At 36.4% G+C, this 23026-nt stretch overlaps 1 protein-coding gene across 4 annotated transcripts in view; it reads right to left on the reverse strand.

Moving 5' to 3' along the window:
* The window catches only part of SACM1L (SAC1 like phosphatidylinositide phosphatase), a 55896-nt gene that overhangs the window by 18736 nt on the left and 14134 nt on the right, over positions 1–23026 (reverse strand). For 2 of the 4 annotated variants that reach the window (XM_017855738.1, XM_017855739.1), the window contains 9 exons: positions 21490–21564; positions 19489–19616; positions 16502–16651; positions 12942–13001; positions 12067–12100; positions 6702–6803; positions 4215–4300; positions 3341–3427; positions 2765–2833 (listed from right to left, as the gene is read on the reverse strand). In XM_017855738.1, coding sequence (XP_017711227.1) covers positions 2765–2833; positions 3341–3427; positions 4215–4300; positions 6702–6803; positions 12067–12100; positions 12942–13001; positions 16502–16651; positions 19489–19616; positions 21490–21564 — 791 coding nt within the window. The remainder of the gene's footprint in view (positions 1–2764; positions 2834–3340; positions 3428–4214; positions 4301–6701; positions 6804–12066; positions 12101–12941; positions 13002–16501; positions 16652–19488; positions 19617–21489; positions 21565–23026) is intronic. The other 2 variants (XM_017855741.1, XM_017855740.1) reach the window with 1 other exon arrangement.

Genomic DNA, 23026 nt, shown 5'->3' on the forward strand with positions numbered 1-23026 from the left:
ACATAGTAAGGAGATCGAATCAGTAATGAAAACAAACAGAAAAAAAAAAGTCTCCTAACAAAGAAAAACCTGGACTAGATGGCTTTACTAGTGAACTCACCAGTGAATTCTACTAAAATTTAAAGAATTAACACCAGTCTTCCTCAAACTCTAACAAAAAGATGAAGAAGAGAGAACACTTTCTAACTTATTCTGTAAAGATAAGATTATCCTGATATCAAAACTAGACAAAGATATTACAAGAAAAGAAAACTACAGGCCAATATCCTTTATGAATATTAATGTAAAAATCCCCCAACCAAACACTAGCACACCAAATTCTGCAGCATATTTAAAAAGTATATACCATGACCAAAGGGATTTATTCCCACAACGTAAGGCTGGTTCAATATACGAAAATCAATCAGTGTAATACACCACATTCATAGAATGAAGGGAAAAAAACAAACAAGCATCTCGATTGATACAGAAAAGTATCTGACAAAATTCAACACCCCTTCTTGATAAAAACATTCAACTGGATAACTTAGAAAAAGAAGAAAAGTTCCTCAACATAAAGGCCATTATGTGAAAAACCCACAGCTAATATCATATTTAACGATGAAAGACCAAAAGCTTTTCTCCTAAGAAAAGGAATAAGGCAAGGATACTTGCTTTCACAATTTCTGTTCAACATAGTATTAGTAGTTCTAGTGACAGCAATTATGCAAGAAAAAAAATAAATAAAAGGCATCCAAATTGGAAAGGAAGCATAAAATTATCTCTGTTCACAGGTGACAGGATTTTATATACAGAAAACCCTAAAAATTCTGCAAAATAGCTATTGGAGATTATAAATTCAACAAAGTTGCAGCATACAAAAATCAAGACACAATAATCCGTTGCATTTCTATATACTAACAATGAAATATCCAAAAGGAAACTACAAAACAATTTCATTTACAATAGCAAAACAAACAAACAAAAGCACCATTCAGGCATAAATACTCAAAAATAAATTTAAACAAGGACGTGAAATGCATGTACACTGAAAACTGCAAAATATTGCTGAAAGAAATTTTTTAAAACATAAATAAATGACAAGACATCTGCATTGCTGGACTGACAAACAATATTACTAAGAAAACAGTACTATTCAAAGTGATCAATCTGTCAATTCAATGTAATTGCTACTAAAATCTCAATGCCATTGTTTGCAGAAATAGAAAAACCAAGCCTAAAATTCATAAGCAATCTCAAGGGATCTCAAGTAGCCAAAATTATCTTGAAAAAGGAGAAGGAAGTTGGAATTATCACATTTCCTAATTTTAAAACTTATTACACAAAGCTGTAGTAACCAAAATAGTGTTATCCCATCCTAAGGACAGACACAGAGACCAATGGACTAGAACAGAGCCTCAAGATAAGACCTTACATATGTGTTCAACTGATTTTTTTATTAGGGTGACAGACTATTCAAAGGAAAAGAACAGTCTTTTATAAATGGTGCTGGGAAAACTGGATATCCATATGCAAAAGAATGAAGTTGGACCCTTACCCCTACACTATATACAAAAATTAACTCATGTGCAGTGATAAGAAGTAATACACAGACACACATAGACAAAACAAATATTAACTCAAAACAGACCAAAGGCCTGTAAGATCTAAAACTATAAAGACTCTTAAGAAGAAAATACAGGAGTAACTTTATGTTACTGGATTTGGTGACAATTTCTTGAATTTGACACCAAGAGCAGAGGCAACAAAAGAAAAACTAGATAAGCTGGACTTAAACAATTTGTATCCCAAGGACATTGTCAAGACAGTAAAAAATCAACCTAAAGAGCGGGAGAAAATATTTGTAAAGCACCTGTCTGCTAAGAGATAAATATCCAGACTTCATTAAGAATGACTACAACTGAAACAAAAACGACCTGATTAAAAAAGAGCCAAAGGATTTACGTAGACATTTCTCCAAAGAAGATACACAAATGGCCAATCAGCACATGAAAAGATGCTCAAAATCACACAAATCATTAGAAAAACGTAAATCAACTCAACACCGCGAGACACCACTCCACACCCATCAGGATGGCTATAATTAAAAACTTATACACACACACACACACACACACACACACACAAAACAGAAAACAACAATTGTCAGCAAGGATATGAAGAAACTGGAACTGGTATATTGCTGGTGGGAATACAAAATGGTGCAGCCGCTATGGCAAACAGTACGGTGGTTCCTCAAAGAGTCAAACATAGAATCACCATATGATCCAGCAATTCTACTTCTAAGTAAAAGCCTAAAAGAACTGAAAACAGGGACTCGATCAAACAGATCCTTGTACACCACCAATGTTTATACACACACACACACACACACAATGGAATATTCTTCAGTCTTAAAAAAAGAATGAAATTCTATACATGCTACAAGATGGATGAACCTTAAAAACATTAAAAAAAGACAAATATTGCATTATTCCACTTACATAGGGGTACTCAGAATAGACAAATTCAGAGAGACAGAAAGTAAAATAGAATTACCAGGGGCCGCGGGGAGGGAGGTAACAGGAAGTTAATTATTTAATGGATAGAGTTTCTGTCTGGTATGATGAAATGTTGTGGAAATGAACAGTGATGATGGTTGTACATTACGAACTACTTAATGCCACTTAACTGTATACTTAAAAATGGTTAAAATAGTAAATTTTCTGTCAAGAAAAAGTTAAGGTTTCCTCCGCCCCCAACCCAAGAAACATAAGAAACATACCAGATTGATTATAACTTGTTTTCCATAAATAATTACTTGGGAATCAAAATGCCTTTGGAAACCATCCATCTAGAGGGAAAAGAGTTACATATTTTACTGGAGTACATTATGTAATTTATAAATACAATTTAAATATTTATAATATTTTAAAAGGACCTCCTTAAATGTCTTATTTCTATATTCAAAAGAATGATGTCAGGGTGTGAACTATGTCTTCTAGATATTCTAAATGTCATCTAGTAATCATAAGCTATTTTACTCTGAGCTGCAACACTACCACTTTAATTCTGAGTACAACCTCAGAGGAATATATTAAGTACTCTAAAAAGCATAAATTTACAAATCTTACTGAGATCTCTTAAATCCTTACTTGCCACGCCATTCAATCATAGTTTGTTCTTCTATATTTCTAACATGCCACCTACACAACTTTTGGTTTAGGGGTTTACCATGTACTAGAACCAAGAAGAGCCTCAAAGATGTTGAATGCTGATTTAGGGGAGTAAACACATTCTTTACATGCAAATTATAATGCTATTAAGCTTCTATTTTTAGCCAACAAAAAGGCATACACACGTGATTTGCTACTTTGCTGATTTGTGGCAGTGGTTTGTACTTGAGGTTTGGTCTTTGGGACCAGAAAACAGGTATTGACCCTCGAGTCTAAAAGAAAAGAGAGAAATGTGAAAACAAACACAAACATATTTGTTTTTCTCACCTTACTTATTGTCAGCGGTATATAAATTAATGAACATGCAAGGGAAAAAAGTAATACAACCTACCAACTATTTTAAAAATCCATGTGTATCTCTCCTAAAGTTCATATTTTATGAAAAAACATTTAGAACTTTTTCTCCTTCTAGTTTTATATACACGGCATTTGTGTAGTAGATAGTTCTTTATTTCCCGAAATTCTACATTTATCTATGAGTAAAAATTAACAGGTTACATCTGTTATATAATTTGGCATTATGAAAAAATTAGAAAATTGCTTTATTCATTTTCAAATGGATATGTTTATCAACATATGAATACATTTGGACACTAACGCTCTAGAGCAGCAAGTGGTCCACAACTCCATAAGGCAACAGAAGAGACATCTCACAGTGGCAGGTAAAGTCAATCATAAGCCATCAGCTTGTCCTATCATCACTGCCCTGAATACATGTAAATGGTTCAACAGACAGATGGCTCCATTTCCATAACTCTCCTTGCACCTCCTAGCTTACCCTCTCCTCCAGGGATTTAATTTAAGGGCAGGAAATGTCAGTAGGTTAGTGCCAGATTAATGGACTTTCCTTTCTTGGGGTGAACTTTTTCTGCACTGTAGATAAAAATATTACATAAGAACGGAGGAGAAGGGAAAAGAGGGAAATTTCAACATGACAGAAAATGATAATCCAAGCAGAAAAGGCCAATTCACTGACTGCCTAACAGACTAACAACTTGCCTGTACAAATGAAGCTTTGCTCCCATTGTAGTGCACAATTTGTTCTGTTTCTACAAAGTTAGCTGCATGGCCTTCAGAATCAATTCCTAAGTAGAAAAAAAAATAAGAATTAACTATACTGATTACGTAAAGAAACACTTCAGAAACCCACTAATTCAGGTTAACTTGGAGAGAACTAAGTCAGTTCAAATTAGTGGAAAAGTCATTATGAAAATACAATTCAAACAAACTCATTATACATGATCAGAAAACTAACAGAAGCTCGCTCACTTTAAACAGGCTTAAAGAGGAGTATAAAAACCTATTAATAAACAGATGAAGTTGGTTGCTCTTAAATACACTGATTGTTCCTACACGCAAAATTCCTCTAAAATAGTGTTTCTCAAACTTCAGACATCTTTTAAAGAAAAAAAAAAATTCTCAAGGATCCCTGAGAAAATGTCCATAGATCCTAATTTGAAAAATACTAGTTTGAAAGGTAACACTATCAATTTAGGTGATTATACTTAGTAACAACACAATACTCAACGTAAATACAGGTCATTTTATTTTTATTTATTTATTTTTTGAGACGGAGTTTCACTCGTTGCCCAGGCTGGAGTGCAATGGCGCGATCTCAGCTCACCACAACCTCTGCCTCCCGGGTTCAAGCAATTCTTCTGCCTTAGCCTCTCAAGTGGCTGGGATTACAGGCATGCGCCAGCACGCCCCACTAATTTTTGTATTTTTAGTAGAGATGGGGTTTCTACATGTTGGTCAGGCTGGTCTCGAACTCCCAACGTCAGGTGATCCGCCCACCTCACCCTCCCTAAGTGCTGGAATTACAGGCATGAGCCACCACACCTGGTGAATATAGGCCATTTTAAAATATTTTGTTATAACAGTGCAAATGGTCTCCAGCAGATGCTTATACTGATTTTAATTATGAAAATGAAAACACAAAAACTGTATGTGATCCTCTGTAATTCCATAAATATGCTCACAAAACCTAGTTCAAAAAGCAAAGTGGATTCTTGATGCTGTTTAGTTCTTTCAAATATCTGAAGCATTCCTTTAAAATTTGTTTACATAATCTATTTTACAAGGAAAAGCTTGCTAAGCAAATGCAACTTTCAAGCTAGTCCCGACTCAAATTACCAAATTATCAGAAAGAAATCAATGGATTTTTAACTGTGCCAAATATTTCCTAACATCCTTTCTATCTCACATATTTCTCACATATAACATTTGGAGGTATATGCGAAGTATCACTGTTTTTGTTACCATATCACCAGAAGGGGCCAAAATTATTGAGCCAAATCAGCAATGACATGACTCCTCAATACTTTATGAGATTACTTGTCAGAGGCACAGGCTATCCTTGCTTCCTTTCATAATTCCCACTAAGGAACAACATCCAGTTATTTTTAAAAGTGAGAGTCAGAGTGAGAGATAGTATGTGTGTTTCTGTGTATGAAAGAAAGATCTTTATGAAAAGATTCGCAAGACATATTAAGAAAAAAAGGAACCAAGGTACAGAAAAATATGCATAGAATATTATCACTGTCTAAGAAAAGGAGGAAGAGAAGGGCACATACCTGTATTAGCAAAAAAATTATCCGGAAGGATAAATAAGAAACTAACATCTGATTAGCTGGTAAGGGGGTAAGAACCGAGCAGATGAGGTCAGAAATGGGAGATATTTTTTATCGCATTAAAAAAATACTTTTTGATATTTGAAATATGTAAATGCACTACCTGTTCAAAAAATTTAATCAAAAACTATGTTTCCATCCAAGAAAATCTAGTTACAAGAGAGTTGCTAACTCTAATTTGGTTTGTGATCTTGGCCAGGTCACACACTCAATGTTATTCTTCCTCTGCTACGAGAGATATTAAGCAAATAATCTCTACAACTTTCTGGCCCCAAGCTACAATTTATTTAATGGCTTACAGCCATAAAATATGCTGATATATTCTGGTTAAAAAAAAATAGAAAGATTGGAGAAACTCCTTTTCATAATGACAGTAAGCTTTAATACAGATTTTTAAAGTTTAGTTCAGCGAAATAAGCATGTTGCTAGTACAAAGTCTGGAAAATAAATGCTCAAAATGTAAATGTTCACAAAGTTGAAGGCATAAAGCAAATGACTAGCTTCATGCATGCAAAAAAACCTAAAAGCAATACAAGAAAATACTTTCTAGGTTAGGTTACTGAAAACTACACTGAGTTCAGCTGTGCTTTCAGATATCCAGCAAACAACATGATCAGTTCCTCTTCAAGCAGTAAGCAGCAGCCTACAAGTATAACATTAACATTTGCAATATAATTACAGTAGCTGAAACACGGAAGACCTACCTAATTATTATAATGAAGTAGGAGATAAATACTTAGCAAGGCTATCAAATGATAATGAAAACAAATAAAATACAAAAGGTTACATTCATGTTACTGTAAGACAAAATATTAATTACAGATATGATCCATGCTGACAAAATTAATCTCACCTCTTACATAATAGCGCACACCAGCTCTGAAACAGCTCCTCCTCGAGATGAGAATCCAATCAAAGTATTTTCCATTAATAGAACATGAATGCATGGTAATAACTTAACTACATTAAGAAAAATACAACATATAATAGAAATCATAAGCATTGTTTCTAGATTGTTTGAATGCATCTACCCTAATAATGGTCTTTAAGAGAAAAAATGAGAGTATGCAAATCTTCCTGAATATTCACAAGCCTTTAGTACTATAATCAACTGTGAAGCTCTGTCAAGTTAATAACCCTATGACATGAATGCAATGTTTAAGAAGTTCACTATGGTGTTTTTATTTAAATGATATGCTTCCCTTTTCCTGATATCCTCAATTACTTTTAAAGAATTAAGTATAAACCACATCACTGAAAATCTACTCTGAATGGAAAACATAAATTTAAAATAGATTAACTTTCAAATAAGAAACGAAAAAGCGGGGGAGGGAAGTCTAGGCTACTGTAGTTAAGGAAAATAAAATGAAATGCATGACACATAATTATAAATTAGCCATAACAGGTGGTAAGCATATGAAGATTCACAGATTAAAGTGAATTAAACAAAAGTTACCTAGAAATGGAAATTCTGACTCTACCTTATCCTCAAAATAGAAAAGGTGAACCTCAATATGAAAGACTGTATCTCCCCCTTCTTTATATAAAGTTATTTCCCTTAACTACTAATAATAGTATATGCTATAGGACACTTCCTACACCATTCAGTAATATAAACAGTCATATACCTAGAAATTCTAAAGGCTGATCTCTCCACTTCGTTCCCAGAGTAAAGGGTTGGAAAGGCCTTTGGAAGTGGCATACCTCTTACATTAAATGTTTTTATTATGAAATATAATAAACAGTAAAATATAATGTATGCAACTACTTACAACAGTTAAATACCCATTTAGTATGGGGAGTGGATATTAAATGGGTAAGAATTTCTTACTGGAGTGATGGAAACAGGATGCTGGTTGCACAACACTGTGAATGAAATTAATGCCACTCACTGAATTACACATCTAAAATGATCAAAAGGCCAACTGTTTATTAAATATATTTGATCATAATTTTAAAAATTACACATACACACACCCCTTTGTACCCACTAGCATCTTTGAAGCACCTTTCTGTGTGGCTCCCTTACTGCTAAGTAACTACTATCCACTCAGCTCATCATTCCCTTGTCTTTCTAGTCTTGCCACTAAACAACTTCCTGTTTAGTCTGCACAGCTTTTGGCTTTTTTTTTTTTTAACATAACAGGAATTAACCTGTATGTATTCTTTCAGTTCTCCTTATTTGCTCATTATATTCAGGAGGTTCATTTGGTGCTGCTATGGCTATATAATATTCTACTACATGACTAGATTACAGTTACTTATCCATTCTACTGTCCATGGACATGCCAGGTGTTTCCAGTTTTACTATTATAAACAGTGTTGCAATAAACATCTCTGTAGAGGACAAGCAGAAGTGGCTCTAAGGAGCAGTACTGCTCGGTTACAGAGTATATTCCTCATCTGATCTTATTAGGAAATTCCATCTTGTTTCAAGAACTACTTTGGCTTCTCACCTTTACCAACATTTGATATTGTCCGCTTTTTTAAAAAAAAATTATTTATGCATTTATTTACTTGAGAGAGAGGCTCTTGCTGGCTACCCAGGCTGGAGTGCAGTGGCACCATCAAGGCTCACTGCAGCCTCAAACTCCTGGGCCCAAACCATCCTCCCGCCTTGGCCTCCCAGGTAGCTGGGACTACAGGCACATGCCACCATGTCTGGCTAATTTATTGTCTGCTTTTTAATGTTTGCCACACTGTGGCTGGGGGAGCAAGGGGGTATGACAGAAAGGTTTTATTGTTTCAATGGCCTTACTTTTTCTCCTTCCACATTTGTTGAGGTTTGGTTATGGTATTTTCTATATGTAATACTTTTTCTTAATATAATTTGATGCATCCATTATAAAGCATAACAGCATAATAAAATATTTGTGAACCTACCATCCAACTTCAAAACAGTACCAAAACCGTGAATCTATTTATCTGCTCCTTCCCTATTCTATCCAATTGTGTTCTCACCTAGAAGTAACTATTCTGTTTTATGGAGACCATTCTCCTATCTTTTTAGTTTCATCACATGCAACCACGACTTAGAAACACACAGCTTGCTTTTTTGTAAAAATGAAACTACACTATTTATAAACTTCAAGCCCTTGTGATGTTCATGGTATTGCTGTAACATGGTACTGTGAACATTCTGGAAAGACCTCCTGGTATGAATGTATTGGGTAGGCACTGGAGAAGTGCTGGCAAATTCACAAAAGAACACCAAATGATTTTCAAAATGGTACCTAATGACATCAGCAATGAGGTGAGTTGCTAATGACTCATCTCTATTACCTAGTATCATTAGACTCGATAAGGGCTCCTTTTGAGCTCCCAATTCACTTTCCTTTGAAGCCCACAGCACTAAAGAAGACTCCAAGGCAGTATTTGCTCCCTTACTCACCCAAATTATCTATTTTGAGCCAGGGCACAAAGACGAGCAGGGCAGATAAGCCTGCTCTTAAAATCTAGCAGAGAATATGACTGACTCCTTTAAGAATCATGTTCCTCTGACTGTAAGACAAAAACATATACACTTTAGAGAATTCAGAAAGCATGAAAGGAACAAGAGTAAAATAAAAACTGAACCCCATCAGCATTAACTTTTAAAATGTGAATGTATTTACTTCTAGCCTTTCATCAGTGAGTTACTCCCAGGGACATCCACGCCTTCTCTCCAGGATGGCCATTTCACATACTCCCCTCAACCTGCAACATTTCTCTCTCATCCCACTCACAGCCCATTATGTCACTTTATATGGCGCTGTAAAAATAAAAGCCCTCCACAGGCCCCGATCACGTTTACACACCCACCAGCATCCACATCCAATCTGCTTCCCTTCTACAGTGGGAGGTGAGCAGTCCACACCAGGCCCTCTACCTGTGCACTGACCCCATCCACCTCACACATTCTTGGACATCACTCTAGCATGCACCTTCACTAATTTTCCCCTTCTCAAAAATCTTTTGAGTAGAGATCTTGCTCTGTCACCCAGGCTAGAGTACACTGGTGTGATCATAGCTCACTGCAGCTTCAAAATGGGGTCAAGTGATCCTCCTGAATCAGCCTCCTGAGCAGGTGGGACTACAGGCACATGCCACCATGCCTAATTTTTAAACATTTTTTGTAGAGACAGGGTCTCACTATGTTCTCCAGGCTGGTCTTGAATTCCTGGCCTCAAAGGATCCTCCTGCTTCAGCCTCCCAAGACACTGAGATTACAGACATGAGCCACTATGCCTGGCCCCACCACATTTAAAGTAAAAGCCACAGTTCTTCCCACGGCTTATAAGGCCGAGTCATTTGGGCTGACCTAATTCTCTGAACACAGCTCCCACCTCTCTCTGTCCACTCTCTATTCCAGTCATGTTCCTGTCTTGGGGTCATTTTACTTATTAATGTCTCTGTATGTGTGTGAAACACACGAGTTTACTTCTAGTCAACAAACCACACTAAAGAAAAGCTCATTTAAAGCTTTCAATTTAAAGGTAAATGGGTAAGCTGTTTCTAAAATTGCCTAGAAAAAAAGGTTCTATAACCTCACTTAATATTGTTTGTCCATTCACAATCTCATTTTGAAAAAACAAAAAACAAAAAACACCATCGTTGGTCCAAATCATTTAAGGCACTAAATAAGAACACTTTTTTTTTTTTTTTGAGACAGAATCTTGCTCTGTTGCCCAGGCTGGAGTGCAGTGGTGAGATCTCGGCTCACTGCAACCTCTGCCTTCTGGGTTCAAGTGATACTCCTGCCTCAGCCTCCCAAATAGCTGGGATTACAGGCGTGAGCCACTGCGTTCAGCCGAATAAACACATTTATTCTTATTTTGTCCTTAGGACAACATGGAAAGCTCGGGGTGGGGGTTTGGGGAAGCAAAAATAAATGAGCTTTTATCCCAAAATTTTCTAATTTTTATTCCCCTGTAACTCTGGAACATGTTTCCTCCATAACTTTTTGGGTTTTAGGTATAACAAGCGTAAGTTTAGTGAAATTATATTAACATAATGAATAAATAAATAATAGACTTGTACTGATAAGCTTCTTACATGTGCTTGATAGAAAGATGTCATCACCAATTTTCTGCAGAGCACAATCCTGATTACAGTCATGCATCACTTAATAGGGGTACATTCTGAGAAATGTATCGTCAGACAATCCTATACATTATAGAGGGTACTTACACAAATCTAGATGGCACAGCCTACTGCACACCTAGGCTACATGGTATATAGCCCATGGCTCCTTAGCTACAAACCTGTATAGCACGTTACTGTACTAAATACTGTAGGCAATTGTTAACACAATGTTATTTGTGTATCTCAACATATCTAAACATAGAAAAGATACAGTAAAAATATGGTATTATAATCTTGTAGGACCACCACCATATACGTGGTCTGTCGCTGACTGAAATGTCAGTATGTGGCACGTAACTGGATAGGCACTCGTCGGCATATACTGTGCTTATGTATCCTTTAAGAGCCAGCGCACTTGGCTGCTTTATTTTTATTATGATGTCTATGATACAGATTTGTTTTTAAAATGAACCTACCATTAGATAATCAATACTCATTTTGTATCTGTACTCTGATTTCTCCCCTAGGCAATATTCTTTGTACTCTACCTATTTTCATTTATCTGTCACTATTTCAAATGACAAATAAAATTTTTAATGGTAATTCTCCTCTCCAAGTTATTACCCACACTAGTGTCTGAGTCACACTTTTTTTGACCCTGTCACCCAGGATGGAGTGCAGTGGTGCCATCATAGCTCACTGCAGCCTCAAACTCCTGGACTCCAGTCATCCTCCCACCTCAGCCTCCTGAGTAACTGGGACTGGAAGTGCAAGCCACCGTGCCCGGCCTAAGTCTAACTTTTCAAATTCTGTACTAAGGAAAGTTTTCAACAGCCAGGTCCAAACTACTTATGTGTAATTTACTGATAAAAGATAACATCAAATAAAGGCAAAATACAGTATACGTATTCCTTCTCTTTAAACAACCAGCCCCAGAACTCTTGAACAGAGAAAGAGTCGTATAGTCTGAAAAGTTCATTCTAAAAAAAAAAAAACCAAAATGGCAATGAGTTTGATTTTCTTATCAACAGCAAGTTCTATTAATTCTGAAATACTCTCCTTATGGAGTATTTGAGACTACCTCTAAATCTGCCTTATAATAAAATTTAAATAAAGGCATCTAGAAACTAAAGAGTAATGTCACGTAAGGATACAGCCATGTAACACTGGAAGGGCAAACCGATGAACCTGAAATGAAGATACATATTTAGAACAAATACACTTCAAAAATAAATGAGCATTATATAAAAATATGTACACATAGGGAGGTAATATACAAACATAACAAGGTAGTAAACTTATGGGTAACATAATTTTTAAAAAATTTCTCTAATGTAACATTAAGTATGCATTACAATCATTTGAGCTTGAATATTCACAGATTTTGGAACACTAATAAAGCTACATGAAGTTACAGAATGTTTACCTCCTTTTCAGTCTTTGCCTACAACTTCACTCCTCCAGGGAAAAGATATCCCATGCTAATTGTTTGCAGCTCAAACTACTTTTCCAAAAAAAGCATAGCAAATGACAAGAAATAAAGTAATTAGACACATCTATTTACCTAGATTCAGTAATATATCATGTTTCCCTAGCTGGGCCTCCCTGTTTACACCTCGTATGTGCAGACAAAGGACAGAAGAAGGTGGTGCCTGTGCATGTCTCTCCTGGGTGACTGAAGGGAGTCTCATCCCCAAAGGAAGACAAAAACAGAGCTCTCCCCTTGGCCAGGGAACTTGGCTCTGGCCCCTCATTTCTTCATTATCCATGTACCAAGACCTACTGTATCTCTCTTAGACAAAGCAATGTATTTTTACTTAAGGTTTCTATAGAAGATCAGAGTAAAATAATTAGGCTTCTTCAACCTAGAATGATGTGCCAGGGTAGACCTGATCCAAGTTTGTAAGTTACAAAGTTAAATTAGATTTGTTTCTCAAAATTCTTGGTGATTAGGAAGTCACTTTATAACATGCACTGAATTAAAGCTTGGACTGCAACGATTAAGCAGATTTTATTTAGTGTACATTACCTCTGGCTGTGCAGAAAGTTCTCTTAGAAGATGACCATTCCATACAAACCGCTGATCTGCCTGAGAGAAGTTTTAAAATTTAATAAAATATCTCCTGCCAAGCTTACTTTCTGCAGAAAGAAAACGACACCAATCAATCTCTTCTTTGACCGGTCTCAAACAAAATACATCTCCCCCTCAAATCTGTACCTCCTGTGGACATTCCTGTCTCATTGTCTCAGGCCAGACAGAAACTTGGGAGGAGTCTTAGGGTATTTCTTTCCCTTTCATTTAATTTTCAAGTACTAATCTTCTTCAAAATCCATCTTTTTTACATTTCTACTTCCACTATCCTTGACCAACATCTGACTCCAGCCTAACTACTAACACAGCTTCCCTTGCCTCCAGTTTAGGCATTAGCCCTCCCCACCTATTTTTCCACAATACTGCCAGTAGGAATTCTCTAACGTGTCCTGTCTCCTATCTGCTCAAAATTCTTCAACGACTCTGTCATCTAAAGAACCAAATCTCTGCATGGCCTAATCAGTCCTAGGATCTGGCAGTCCCTAATTAACTCTCTGATCTCATCTCTGGCCACTCTGACTTTCATAAATACAGAAGAAGCTCCCTCAACAATCTATATTTAATGGACCCTACTTAGGGACAGGCGTGGTGGCTCATGCCTGTAATCCTAGCACTCTGAGAGGCCAAGGCAGGCGAATCACTTGAGACTTAGGAGTTCGAGACCGGCCTAGCCAACATGGCAAAACCCTTTCTCTACTAAAAATACAAAAATTAGTCAGATGTGTTGGCACATGTCTGTAGTCCCAGTTACTTGGGGAGGCTAAGGCACAAGAATCGCTTGAACCTGGGAGGTGGAGGCTGCAATGAGCCAAGATTGTACCACTGCACTCCAGGCTAGGCGACACAGCAAGACTTTTGTCTCAAAAAAGAAAAAACAAACAAAATAATTGACTCTACTCAGTAGATTAATCAATTCTATTTATGAAGCATACCAAATGAACCACCCACAACCCCAACTCTAAAAGTCACAGGGAATGGTTTTTGCACTTGGCCACAACCAGCTGAATCGCACTTCCTGAGATTCAAATGTGTGTTCCCAAGTGGTCTGTGCCAGTCATACTTATTATTTCTTTATATAGTTTAACTAAATATTTTATAAATCAATAAAATAAGACTAAAAACAGACTGCTGTTTCTATAAAGTTAAATGATTTGGAATATAACTTGGTAAGAGGCAAGTTGCTAAAACAAAACTGCTGTTGAATTAGAGTGGGAGTGGCAACTAAAAATATATAAAAGAACATAGTAAAAATGTACAGGATTCTGCATACAGATTTCTCTGTAAGTGTCAAAGTCTTTAAAGTGGCCCAAATGGGAAAGCCTTATGGATGTAATTTACACAGGGAAGACAATTCAGAAACAAGGAACCAAAAACAAAGAAAATCCTACGGCCGTACATAAAAACATTGACCAATGTAAAACTTTCTGTTTTAAGTTAAAATATTTAGGGTATATATGTTCCATTGATCACTTTTATGATTCCCAAGTTAAAAAAACATTAACTTTTTTTTTTTAAGACAGTCTCGCTGTTGCCTTGGCTGGAGTACAGTGGCGTGATGACAGCTCACCGCGGCCTCTATCTCAAGCAATCCTCCCACCTCAGCCTCCTGACTAGCAGGGATTACAGGTGTGTGCCGCCACACCTGTTTAATTTTTAAAATTTTTGTAGAGATGTGGTCTCCCTATGTTGCCCAGGTTGGTCCTGAACTCCTGGACTCAAACTATCCTTCTGCCTCGGCCATCTAAAGTGTTGGGATTATAGGCATGAACCACCACCTTGGCTGACTTTCTGATTAGCTGACAAAAAATTCCCAACTCATCCAACAGATGAGATGGCTTTTTCTTCAGCTTAGCCTCTACCACCACCTCTGCCTGGAACCCTCCCTGGCCCACTGTCACCTGACAAACAAATCTTCATCAAGTCTCAGCTCAAAAGTTATCTTTCTGTGTAAAGTTACTGTCCTCTGTAGATACCTTTCTTTATAAAGTTGTCGCTGACAACCCCAGGCAAAGACCCTCATTCCTTCAGGATCCCACCTCACTTTGGTACATACCTTCATTATAGCAACCATTCTTTGACTACCACTTCCCTGGCGGTCTGTAGGCTCCCATAAGACAGGGTCCACAGCTTAATTCTGGGTCCCCAGGGGCTAGTATAGTGCCTGGTACATGGCTGACGTTGTAGAGATGTTTCACAAACAAATGGAGAATGTAGCAACTGCTTTTAAAAGCAAGTCTCTTTGTAGTTAAAAGCCAAGTTTCTTGAATGCTTAGCCTGCATCTCAACTTCCATCTAAGGCTACATACAATTTTACTAAATTAGAGTGTAAAATCTTACCCAAAAAAGCCAGTCAACTAAAATATTAATTTAGGTTGAACTATAAGAAATAACCATTTTTATTGATTAAAAATGGGCAATTACTGACAATTTCACATGTCCAACCTAATAGGTAACATGGAAGGACCTTTTAAATTCTGTCTTCTCATTAAACACATCTAAGGTGTGTCAAAAAAATTAAGGCAGCAATTATCCAGGTTCCTGAACAAAAGAAACTTTAAGTTGAGATCATTTGAAACCTAATTTTAAAGATACATTCACTCTATATTTATATTAAAAAAAAAAAAAAAAAAAAAGCAGATTGGGCAGGCACGGTGGCTCACGCCTGTAATCCCAGCACTTTCAGAGGATGAGGTGGGTGAATCACTTGCGGCCAGGAGTTTGAGACCAGCCTGGGCAACATGGCAAAACCCCATCTCTATTAAAAACACTAAAAATTATCCAAGCGTGTTAGTACACGCCTGTAATTCCAGCTACTTATGAGGCTGAGACACAAGAATCACTTGATCCCAGGAGGCAGAGGTTGTAGTGAGCTAAGATCGTACCACTGCACTCCAGCCTAGGTGACAGAGCGAGACTCTGTCTCAAAGAAAAAAAAAAAAGCAAAATAAAAAAAACCTTTAAAAGGACATTTTCCAAATTCTTAGTGACTTTTGTTACATTTTAGTTATAAAATTATAAATAACCATCACTACAGAAGAAGTATCAACTATTAGAATATGAATTTTATAAGCCTAATTACACTGCTAATGTAACTGCTGCACTACCGAACACTGAGAGTTGAGAGTTAAGAAATTACAAATGAATGCAATGCTAGTTTGAAGATTTTACATGTGAGAGTTAGCACTTGGTAGCCTAGTAATAGTTATGCAAAATACAAATTCTGAAAGATTTTCCTCTAATAACTCACTTGTGTGTTTATACAAAGATTTCTGAATATCTACACCAGTGGTTCTCAATTCTGGCTGTATACATACACAGATTCAAGGACTCTCACACTGGGATTGTGATGTATATTTAAAATAGGGTATATTTTCAAAGCCTCATACATGTTTCTAACATATAGCCAGGACTGAGAAAATCAATATAAATTTTATGCATGAAACAGAGACATGTCCGTTTTAAAATACTAAAATAAAATAACTGAAGATCAAGCTTACCCTTTCCAAAAGACTCATTTCTTGGAATTCTGGACTAGTGTTGGATAGCCGCTGCAAAGTATGGGTCAAATCATATGTTGTTGAAAAGTAAAATCCATCCACATTCAAGACATGGTTTAGCATCGCTAGGAAGGTTTTATTATCTTGTAACTGTAAACAAAGAAAAATCAGTACAGCTCATAATTGAAAAGGAATCTGTCAGCATGAGAAAAGAATACAAATTAAATCCTGTTAAGTCCAGTCTCATTAAAGACTACTGGCACAATGACTGAGCCAGTAAAGGGGAGGCTCGCCATTTCCCTGGGATGTAGGACAGTTCCTGACACACAGAAGATACTCAGTAAACACTGTAGGGTACTATTAGGTAACTTGATTAGGTAGGACTTCTCCCCTTTGTATCCTTTACAAACTTTATTCTAAAGGGCAGAAGAGTGGTTTTAACAAAACATCACCTTCGGTTATGATCTACTATGTGCCGGTTATTTTCCTAAGACTCTCTTTAATCTTCACAACAGCCCTGCTAAGTTAGCATAGCTATCTTCATTTGACAAATAAAACACATACATTTATGAGGGGCCCAATAACGCACATAGCAAGATACTAACATAATCCTCATTCTCAAGAAACGTTCCCTGCTTTGGGATGGATGAGAAGTAAAATGGAATTCTTTTCTTTAAAACAGAGATTAAAAGTCCAGTAAAAGCAATATTTATCTTTATTCTTGGAAAACCATTTTAACTAGCTTTCCCAATGAATACCAATATTGACATTTGGTTTTATCCTTGTTTTAAAAAGCAATTGTTAATGTTTAGTAACGTTTAACCATTACTAAATGATTAACTTGTTAATCTACATGTTACAAATCTACATATACAAAATTTTTTATTTGTGCTCAGACATGTTTTTAAAATTAGCTACACAGCTTGACAACAAAGAATAACAATCAAGAAGAAACTAAGTAAATATGACTGGTCTATTAAATAAATACAGCCATTTTTATTTTTTTAAAATATGCCCAGTAGAGAATGAATATATTGATATATATTTCTCAATATATATATAATAAAAAAGAAATTCTAAAGTATAAAAAGCATATCTTGTAGTTTTACTTAGTTAGGCAGTGCTATAATTTTATTTTTTAAAATATTTATCCTAAGTTATATGTTTTAATACATTTTCTTCTAGAAACAAACATTCTTATAAATTGTGTGTAAAATATAACGTAAAATTTTTAAATAGCAAACACATAACTAAAATTACATTAAGAAAACAATCACTCTCAATAGGTATATTTCTAAACAATGTTGACTTTAAAAAGTAAGAGTCAAAGAATCAGAACAGGGCAATGCCATTCATGAGCAAAAACAGATCCTGTTTAAACATGAATACAGGCAGTCTTTACTTTGTAAAGTGGGACTGTAAAAATTACCATGTGATTTTAATCTTAATAATCTTAAGCTATCTTAACAATCAACTGTAAAACTATGATTGTTTCATGACCTTTAAAATTTTTTTGTCAAAACATTAAAACTCTATTGTAAGTTATATTTACTTATATAGTTATAAGTTGTAGACATTAATTTGTAAGTTACATATACAGCAAATTATTATAAGTATAAAGAAATGAGTAAATTGTAAAACTAATATTTAGCACACTGTAAAACATCAGAAACACTGAGAATAAAAAATATTTTATTTCTTTGTAAAAAAACTTATCAAGAGACTTGAACAGTGCTTGCCTTCTTCTTGTCATATAAATTAAGATACAGACTATCTCTTCTATCCCTGGTGAACTGTCACACACCTTCCTAAGTCTAAACCAACTTCTGACATTTTATCCTTTGCACTTTCAACGTTGGGAAATATCTCCAAGGTTTCCTTTAATGAGAAGTCTGTTGCAGGCGTCACTTCCTCTGAGATACTGTCATCCTTTTCGTCACAGCCACTCCATCATTAATGCCGGTCAGTTCGCCTGCACTAGGACCTCTGGCTGCATACCTACAGTCCCTTGAATGGTGATAGTGTCAGCATTCCCATGGTCAGCTACTTCTTCTATGCTCCATTTATGTTCAATTTCAATTTCTCTTCCAGAGTTGTTGTTTTTTGTCTTTTGCACCTTCATCTTTGGTGGGTTAATTCTTCAGTTAATAAACTGTAGTAACTGAAATTTAAGCCATGTTGCTTGGGGATTGGTGTTAACTAAACCATGGTTACTGAAATCTGTGCATACAGGAATAGTGCAAAAGGAAAATTGCCTGAAAGAATATATACACATTTCATAAACACACATACACACTTACATTCACATGTGGTAAAAATAGAGAAAACCTCTCTGGGAAAGAAGAGAATGAGTTAAGAGGAGTAGAACTTCAAAGGTATTTGTAATTTATTTCTTTACAAAGACGATATGAAGTTAAATCTGGTGTTGAGTACATGTGCATTTCTGTTTTCCCTTTTCTCTCCATATGACATTTCATAATTTAAGAATTGAATCAGCCGAGCGTGGTGGCTCACGCCTGTAATCCCAGTACTTTGGGAGGCCGAGGCGGGCAGATCACGAGGTCAGGATATCGAGACCATCCTGGCTAACAAGGTGAAACCCTGTCTCTACTAAAAACACAAAAATTAGTCAGGTGTGGCGGTGGGCGCCTGTAGTCCCAGCTACTTGGGAGGCTGAGGCAGGAGAATGGCATGAACCCAGGAGGCAGAGCTTGCAGTGAGCCGAGATTGCGCCACTGCACTCCAGCCTAGGCTACACTCCATCTCAAAAAAAAAAAAAAAAAGAATCTTAAAAAAACAAACAAACAAGAGCAACAAATGATTTAAAAAATATTTATTATGCCTAGGTAGAAAAGTAGGTAGAGTGACCTTACTCTATAGGTTGTTAAAATAATTACAGCATCTATTCCACAACACCCTCACCCTCCTCTACTCAGCCTATGCTACTTCTTTGGGCTCTGCAATTAGTAACAATTTCCAGTTCTTACCTGAATATCAGTTAAGTGCAACATTGTCTTCTTATAAGAAAGGACATCAAAATCTGTTGCTTTCCAGATTACATGATTGAAAAATTCACCTACTTTTGTCTTTTTAGTAATGACTATAAGATAATTACCTGCAAAAAGCAAGCCAAATACACATAATTATAAAAACAGTAACTATAAAGGTAGAAATAGGAGTCCTTATTGTTTAACTTTAAAGGCTAGTAGAATGAGACTGTGTTGTGCCACTCAGATAAAAGGCCCATTTTTAAAGCAACCTTACAATTTATGAATAGAAAGGCCAGCATATTATTTAGAACAATCCTTACTGAAAGGTCACGTTTTTCTCAAAAAAGATAAAAGCAAAAGCTTTTCATAAACAAAGGATTTGTCTTAGTAAATGGAAAGTAGAGACAGAAAATACTTCTTTTTCTCTCTTTCATCAACCCCAAGGGATACAGGCCTCTGCTAATCATTTCCTAGCAGGCAGTTCAAAGCATCAGGTCACAAGATCTGACATTACAGGGCAATGTCCCTTCCACACCACTCCTATGTCCTTCATGTCACTCTAAATGGTAGAGAAATGTGCTGGGGCAGTACAGCTAACTGGCTGCTGCAATATTACAAGGATGAGTGGTCAGGAATCAAGGAGTCATCACAACATCATGCACAATATACCAATCCTGACCTTGCCACCTCCTCACCCCACAAATATATAAAACAGAGTAACCCTTTCCTACTGAATTAATTCTTCAGGTGTGTTCAACACTCTACCCACAAGTGCCCTCTCTGAAAGTTTTCCCATGTACATGTCTCTCCTGGAACTTGTCACACTGTACTGCAGTAGTTTACTACTTACACGCCTCTCTCACTAGACTGTGAACTGCAGGGCAAAATGGACTTTCATCCTTTATAACTCAGCATCTAGCATGTTGCCTGAAACAACAGGAACTTCAAACAAGCTCAATGAAATTAAATCTAAAGAAAAATCACCTTCTTAACAATTCAGAACATTTGCTAACATACACTATGTCCTATTAGTACAGGACTGAAGGTGTAGAATACCCTGGTCCACTGATGCATTAAAATTTTTTTTTTTTTTTGAGACGGAGTCTTGCTCTGCCACCCAGGCTGGAGTGCAGTGGCCGGATCTCAGCTCCCTGGCAAGCCTCCGCCTCGCGCGGTTACGGTCAATTCCCTGCCTCAGCCATCCCGAGACAGCTGGGACTAACAGACGCCCCGCCTCCGTCCGCCCGGGCCCCAGTTTTTTTGTAATATTTAAGTAGGAGACAGGGTGTCCACCTATTAGGCCAGGATGGTCTCGATACCTTGACCTTCCGAAGTGATCGCCCGTTCTCCGGCCTCCAAAGTGCTGGGACTTAGCAGGCTTGAGCCACCGCGCCCCGGCTCCAAAAATTGATTACAGGCTGGCATGATGACTCCATGCCTGTATCCCAACACTTGGGAGGCCGAGGCGGGTGGATCACCTGAGGTCAGGAGTTCAAGACCAGCCTGACCAACATGCTGGAACACCGTCTCTACTAAAAATACAAAAAACTAGCTGGGTGTGGTGGCAGGCATCTGTAATCCCAGCTACTCAAGAGGCTGAGGCAGGAGAATTGCTTGAACCCATGAGGTGGAGGTTGCAGCGAGCCGAGATTGTGCCACTGCACTCCAGCCTGGGCGACAAGAGTAAAACTCCATCTCAAAAAAAAAAAAGTTTATTTATATACTCCATTTGCAAAAACAATCTAGTTAAGGATTTCAACTCTAACTGAAACACAACGAAATACAAAACTTTTTTTTAAATAACAGAACCTCATGCTGATAAATTTTACCATTTGGGGAGTATTTCTTTTAAAAATTAATGACAAATACTTAACCAAGAGATTTACTGCTTAAAGCATGACACAAAGTATTACTTCATCGTACACTCACTCTAATATTATCAATTTAACTACCTGGTTTAATTACCTTCTTTGTCCATCTTAGCTTATTTTCTCTTACCTGCCACCAGATGGATTGTGCCCAGTATACCAAATATTGGTCTTGTGACAGCTGAAGGAGGAACATCTTTCTTGACTTTAAAAGAAACGAAAGAAAGAAAATCACATACAAAAGCTCACCAACAGAAACAGAAATTTAGTTTGATTTCAATAGTTACTTTGACTAAATCAATTTGCATGATTTGTTCTAAGAAAAGTAACATTTCTTAACTTAAATGCACTACTGATAGAGCTGTAAGTTATGTAAACTGGAGTGTAACAGCAATAAAACTGTGATAACTCCTAGAACGTATGTTAGGATTTTTCATGGAAGAAAAAATAGTCCCGTTACGAATGCCATGGTCTGCATTCCCAATGGTGAAAAGAAACTGGCTAAGAAACTGTCAGCAAGGCAGTCCCTCATCAGCACTGACTTTGCGTGGAAGTATTTTATCATGTGTCTTACTGATGACTGTTCGGCATCATCATCTTTACATTCAAACTATTCATGACCTTTAGCTTTTCAGTCTATGCAAATGGGTCTGCAATCTCTACCTACAAATAAAATGTTACTGAAAGATCAAGAATAACTGAAAATACACCCACATTAAAGCTCTTGTAAGACACTAGGTTGTATCAATGCGGTATAAAGATTAGTATAATTTAAACTTTAGGAGAAGTGTACTAACACTGGTTAAAACCAATCAGCTATCTTGAGAGATCCCAAGCCACCAAGCAACAGCCAAATAGGAAATATCAAATTATCAAACTAAAACAGAGCTCTAATTCCATTTGATCAAAGACAAACTTTATATAGTACCTACCAGAATTACCACATAATCAAAAAAACAAATTTTATAGCCATACTTTTCTTACACCCCATTATCTCACGTAATATATTTTCATATTTCGCTTCACCCACTCAAAGGCTATTTACTGAATGCCTACTCTACGGTTATTCAAATATTATACTTTAAGAAAAAAATATAGAACTCTGGAGGTGAATTAGAATCTTTCAACAAACGAAATATGAAATTCCAAATGTGTTATCACTTGGTACATTAATTTGCCACCAAAATTATTTCGTATTTATCTACTCAGAAGTGAGGGTATTCCACAAAAGTGAAAAAAAGAGTTTGCTTTTCACATCCCAGAAAAGCAAAACCAAAGTATAACTGGATAGGTAGATAACACTTAGAAACATAATTTGCCTAAGAACACCTACAAGTTTTAGTCAGTGATGGATATTTTATTTTTCATTTATTAAATTTCCTCATAGTCATGAAAGTTTTCAAAACAAAAACAAAAGCAGCTGTTAAAATTCCATACTCTTAAAGCTGAAACAACTTTTCACTCTCAAATATCTTAAATCTTACAGCTAGAAAGAAACTTAGCTATCTAAGCCAATCCTGTTAAAATACAGCTAAGGGAAAAAATAAATAAATATTATGTTTTTAAATCCTTACAGACAGTAAAATGCTACCTAAAATTTTCAAGATCATTTCTCCTTTTCACAAAAAAGGAGACAGCATAAAACTAATGCACAAAATTACAGGCTG

This window comes from Rhinopithecus bieti, unplaced genomic scaffold (assembly GCF_001698545.2).
Source record: "Rhinopithecus bieti isolate Rb0 unplaced genomic scaffold, ASM169854v2 scaffold_39746, whole genome shotgun sequence".
In the NCBI taxonomy this organism is placed as follows: domain Eukaryota; kingdom Metazoa; phylum Chordata; class Mammalia; order Primates; family Cercopithecidae; genus Rhinopithecus; species Rhinopithecus bieti.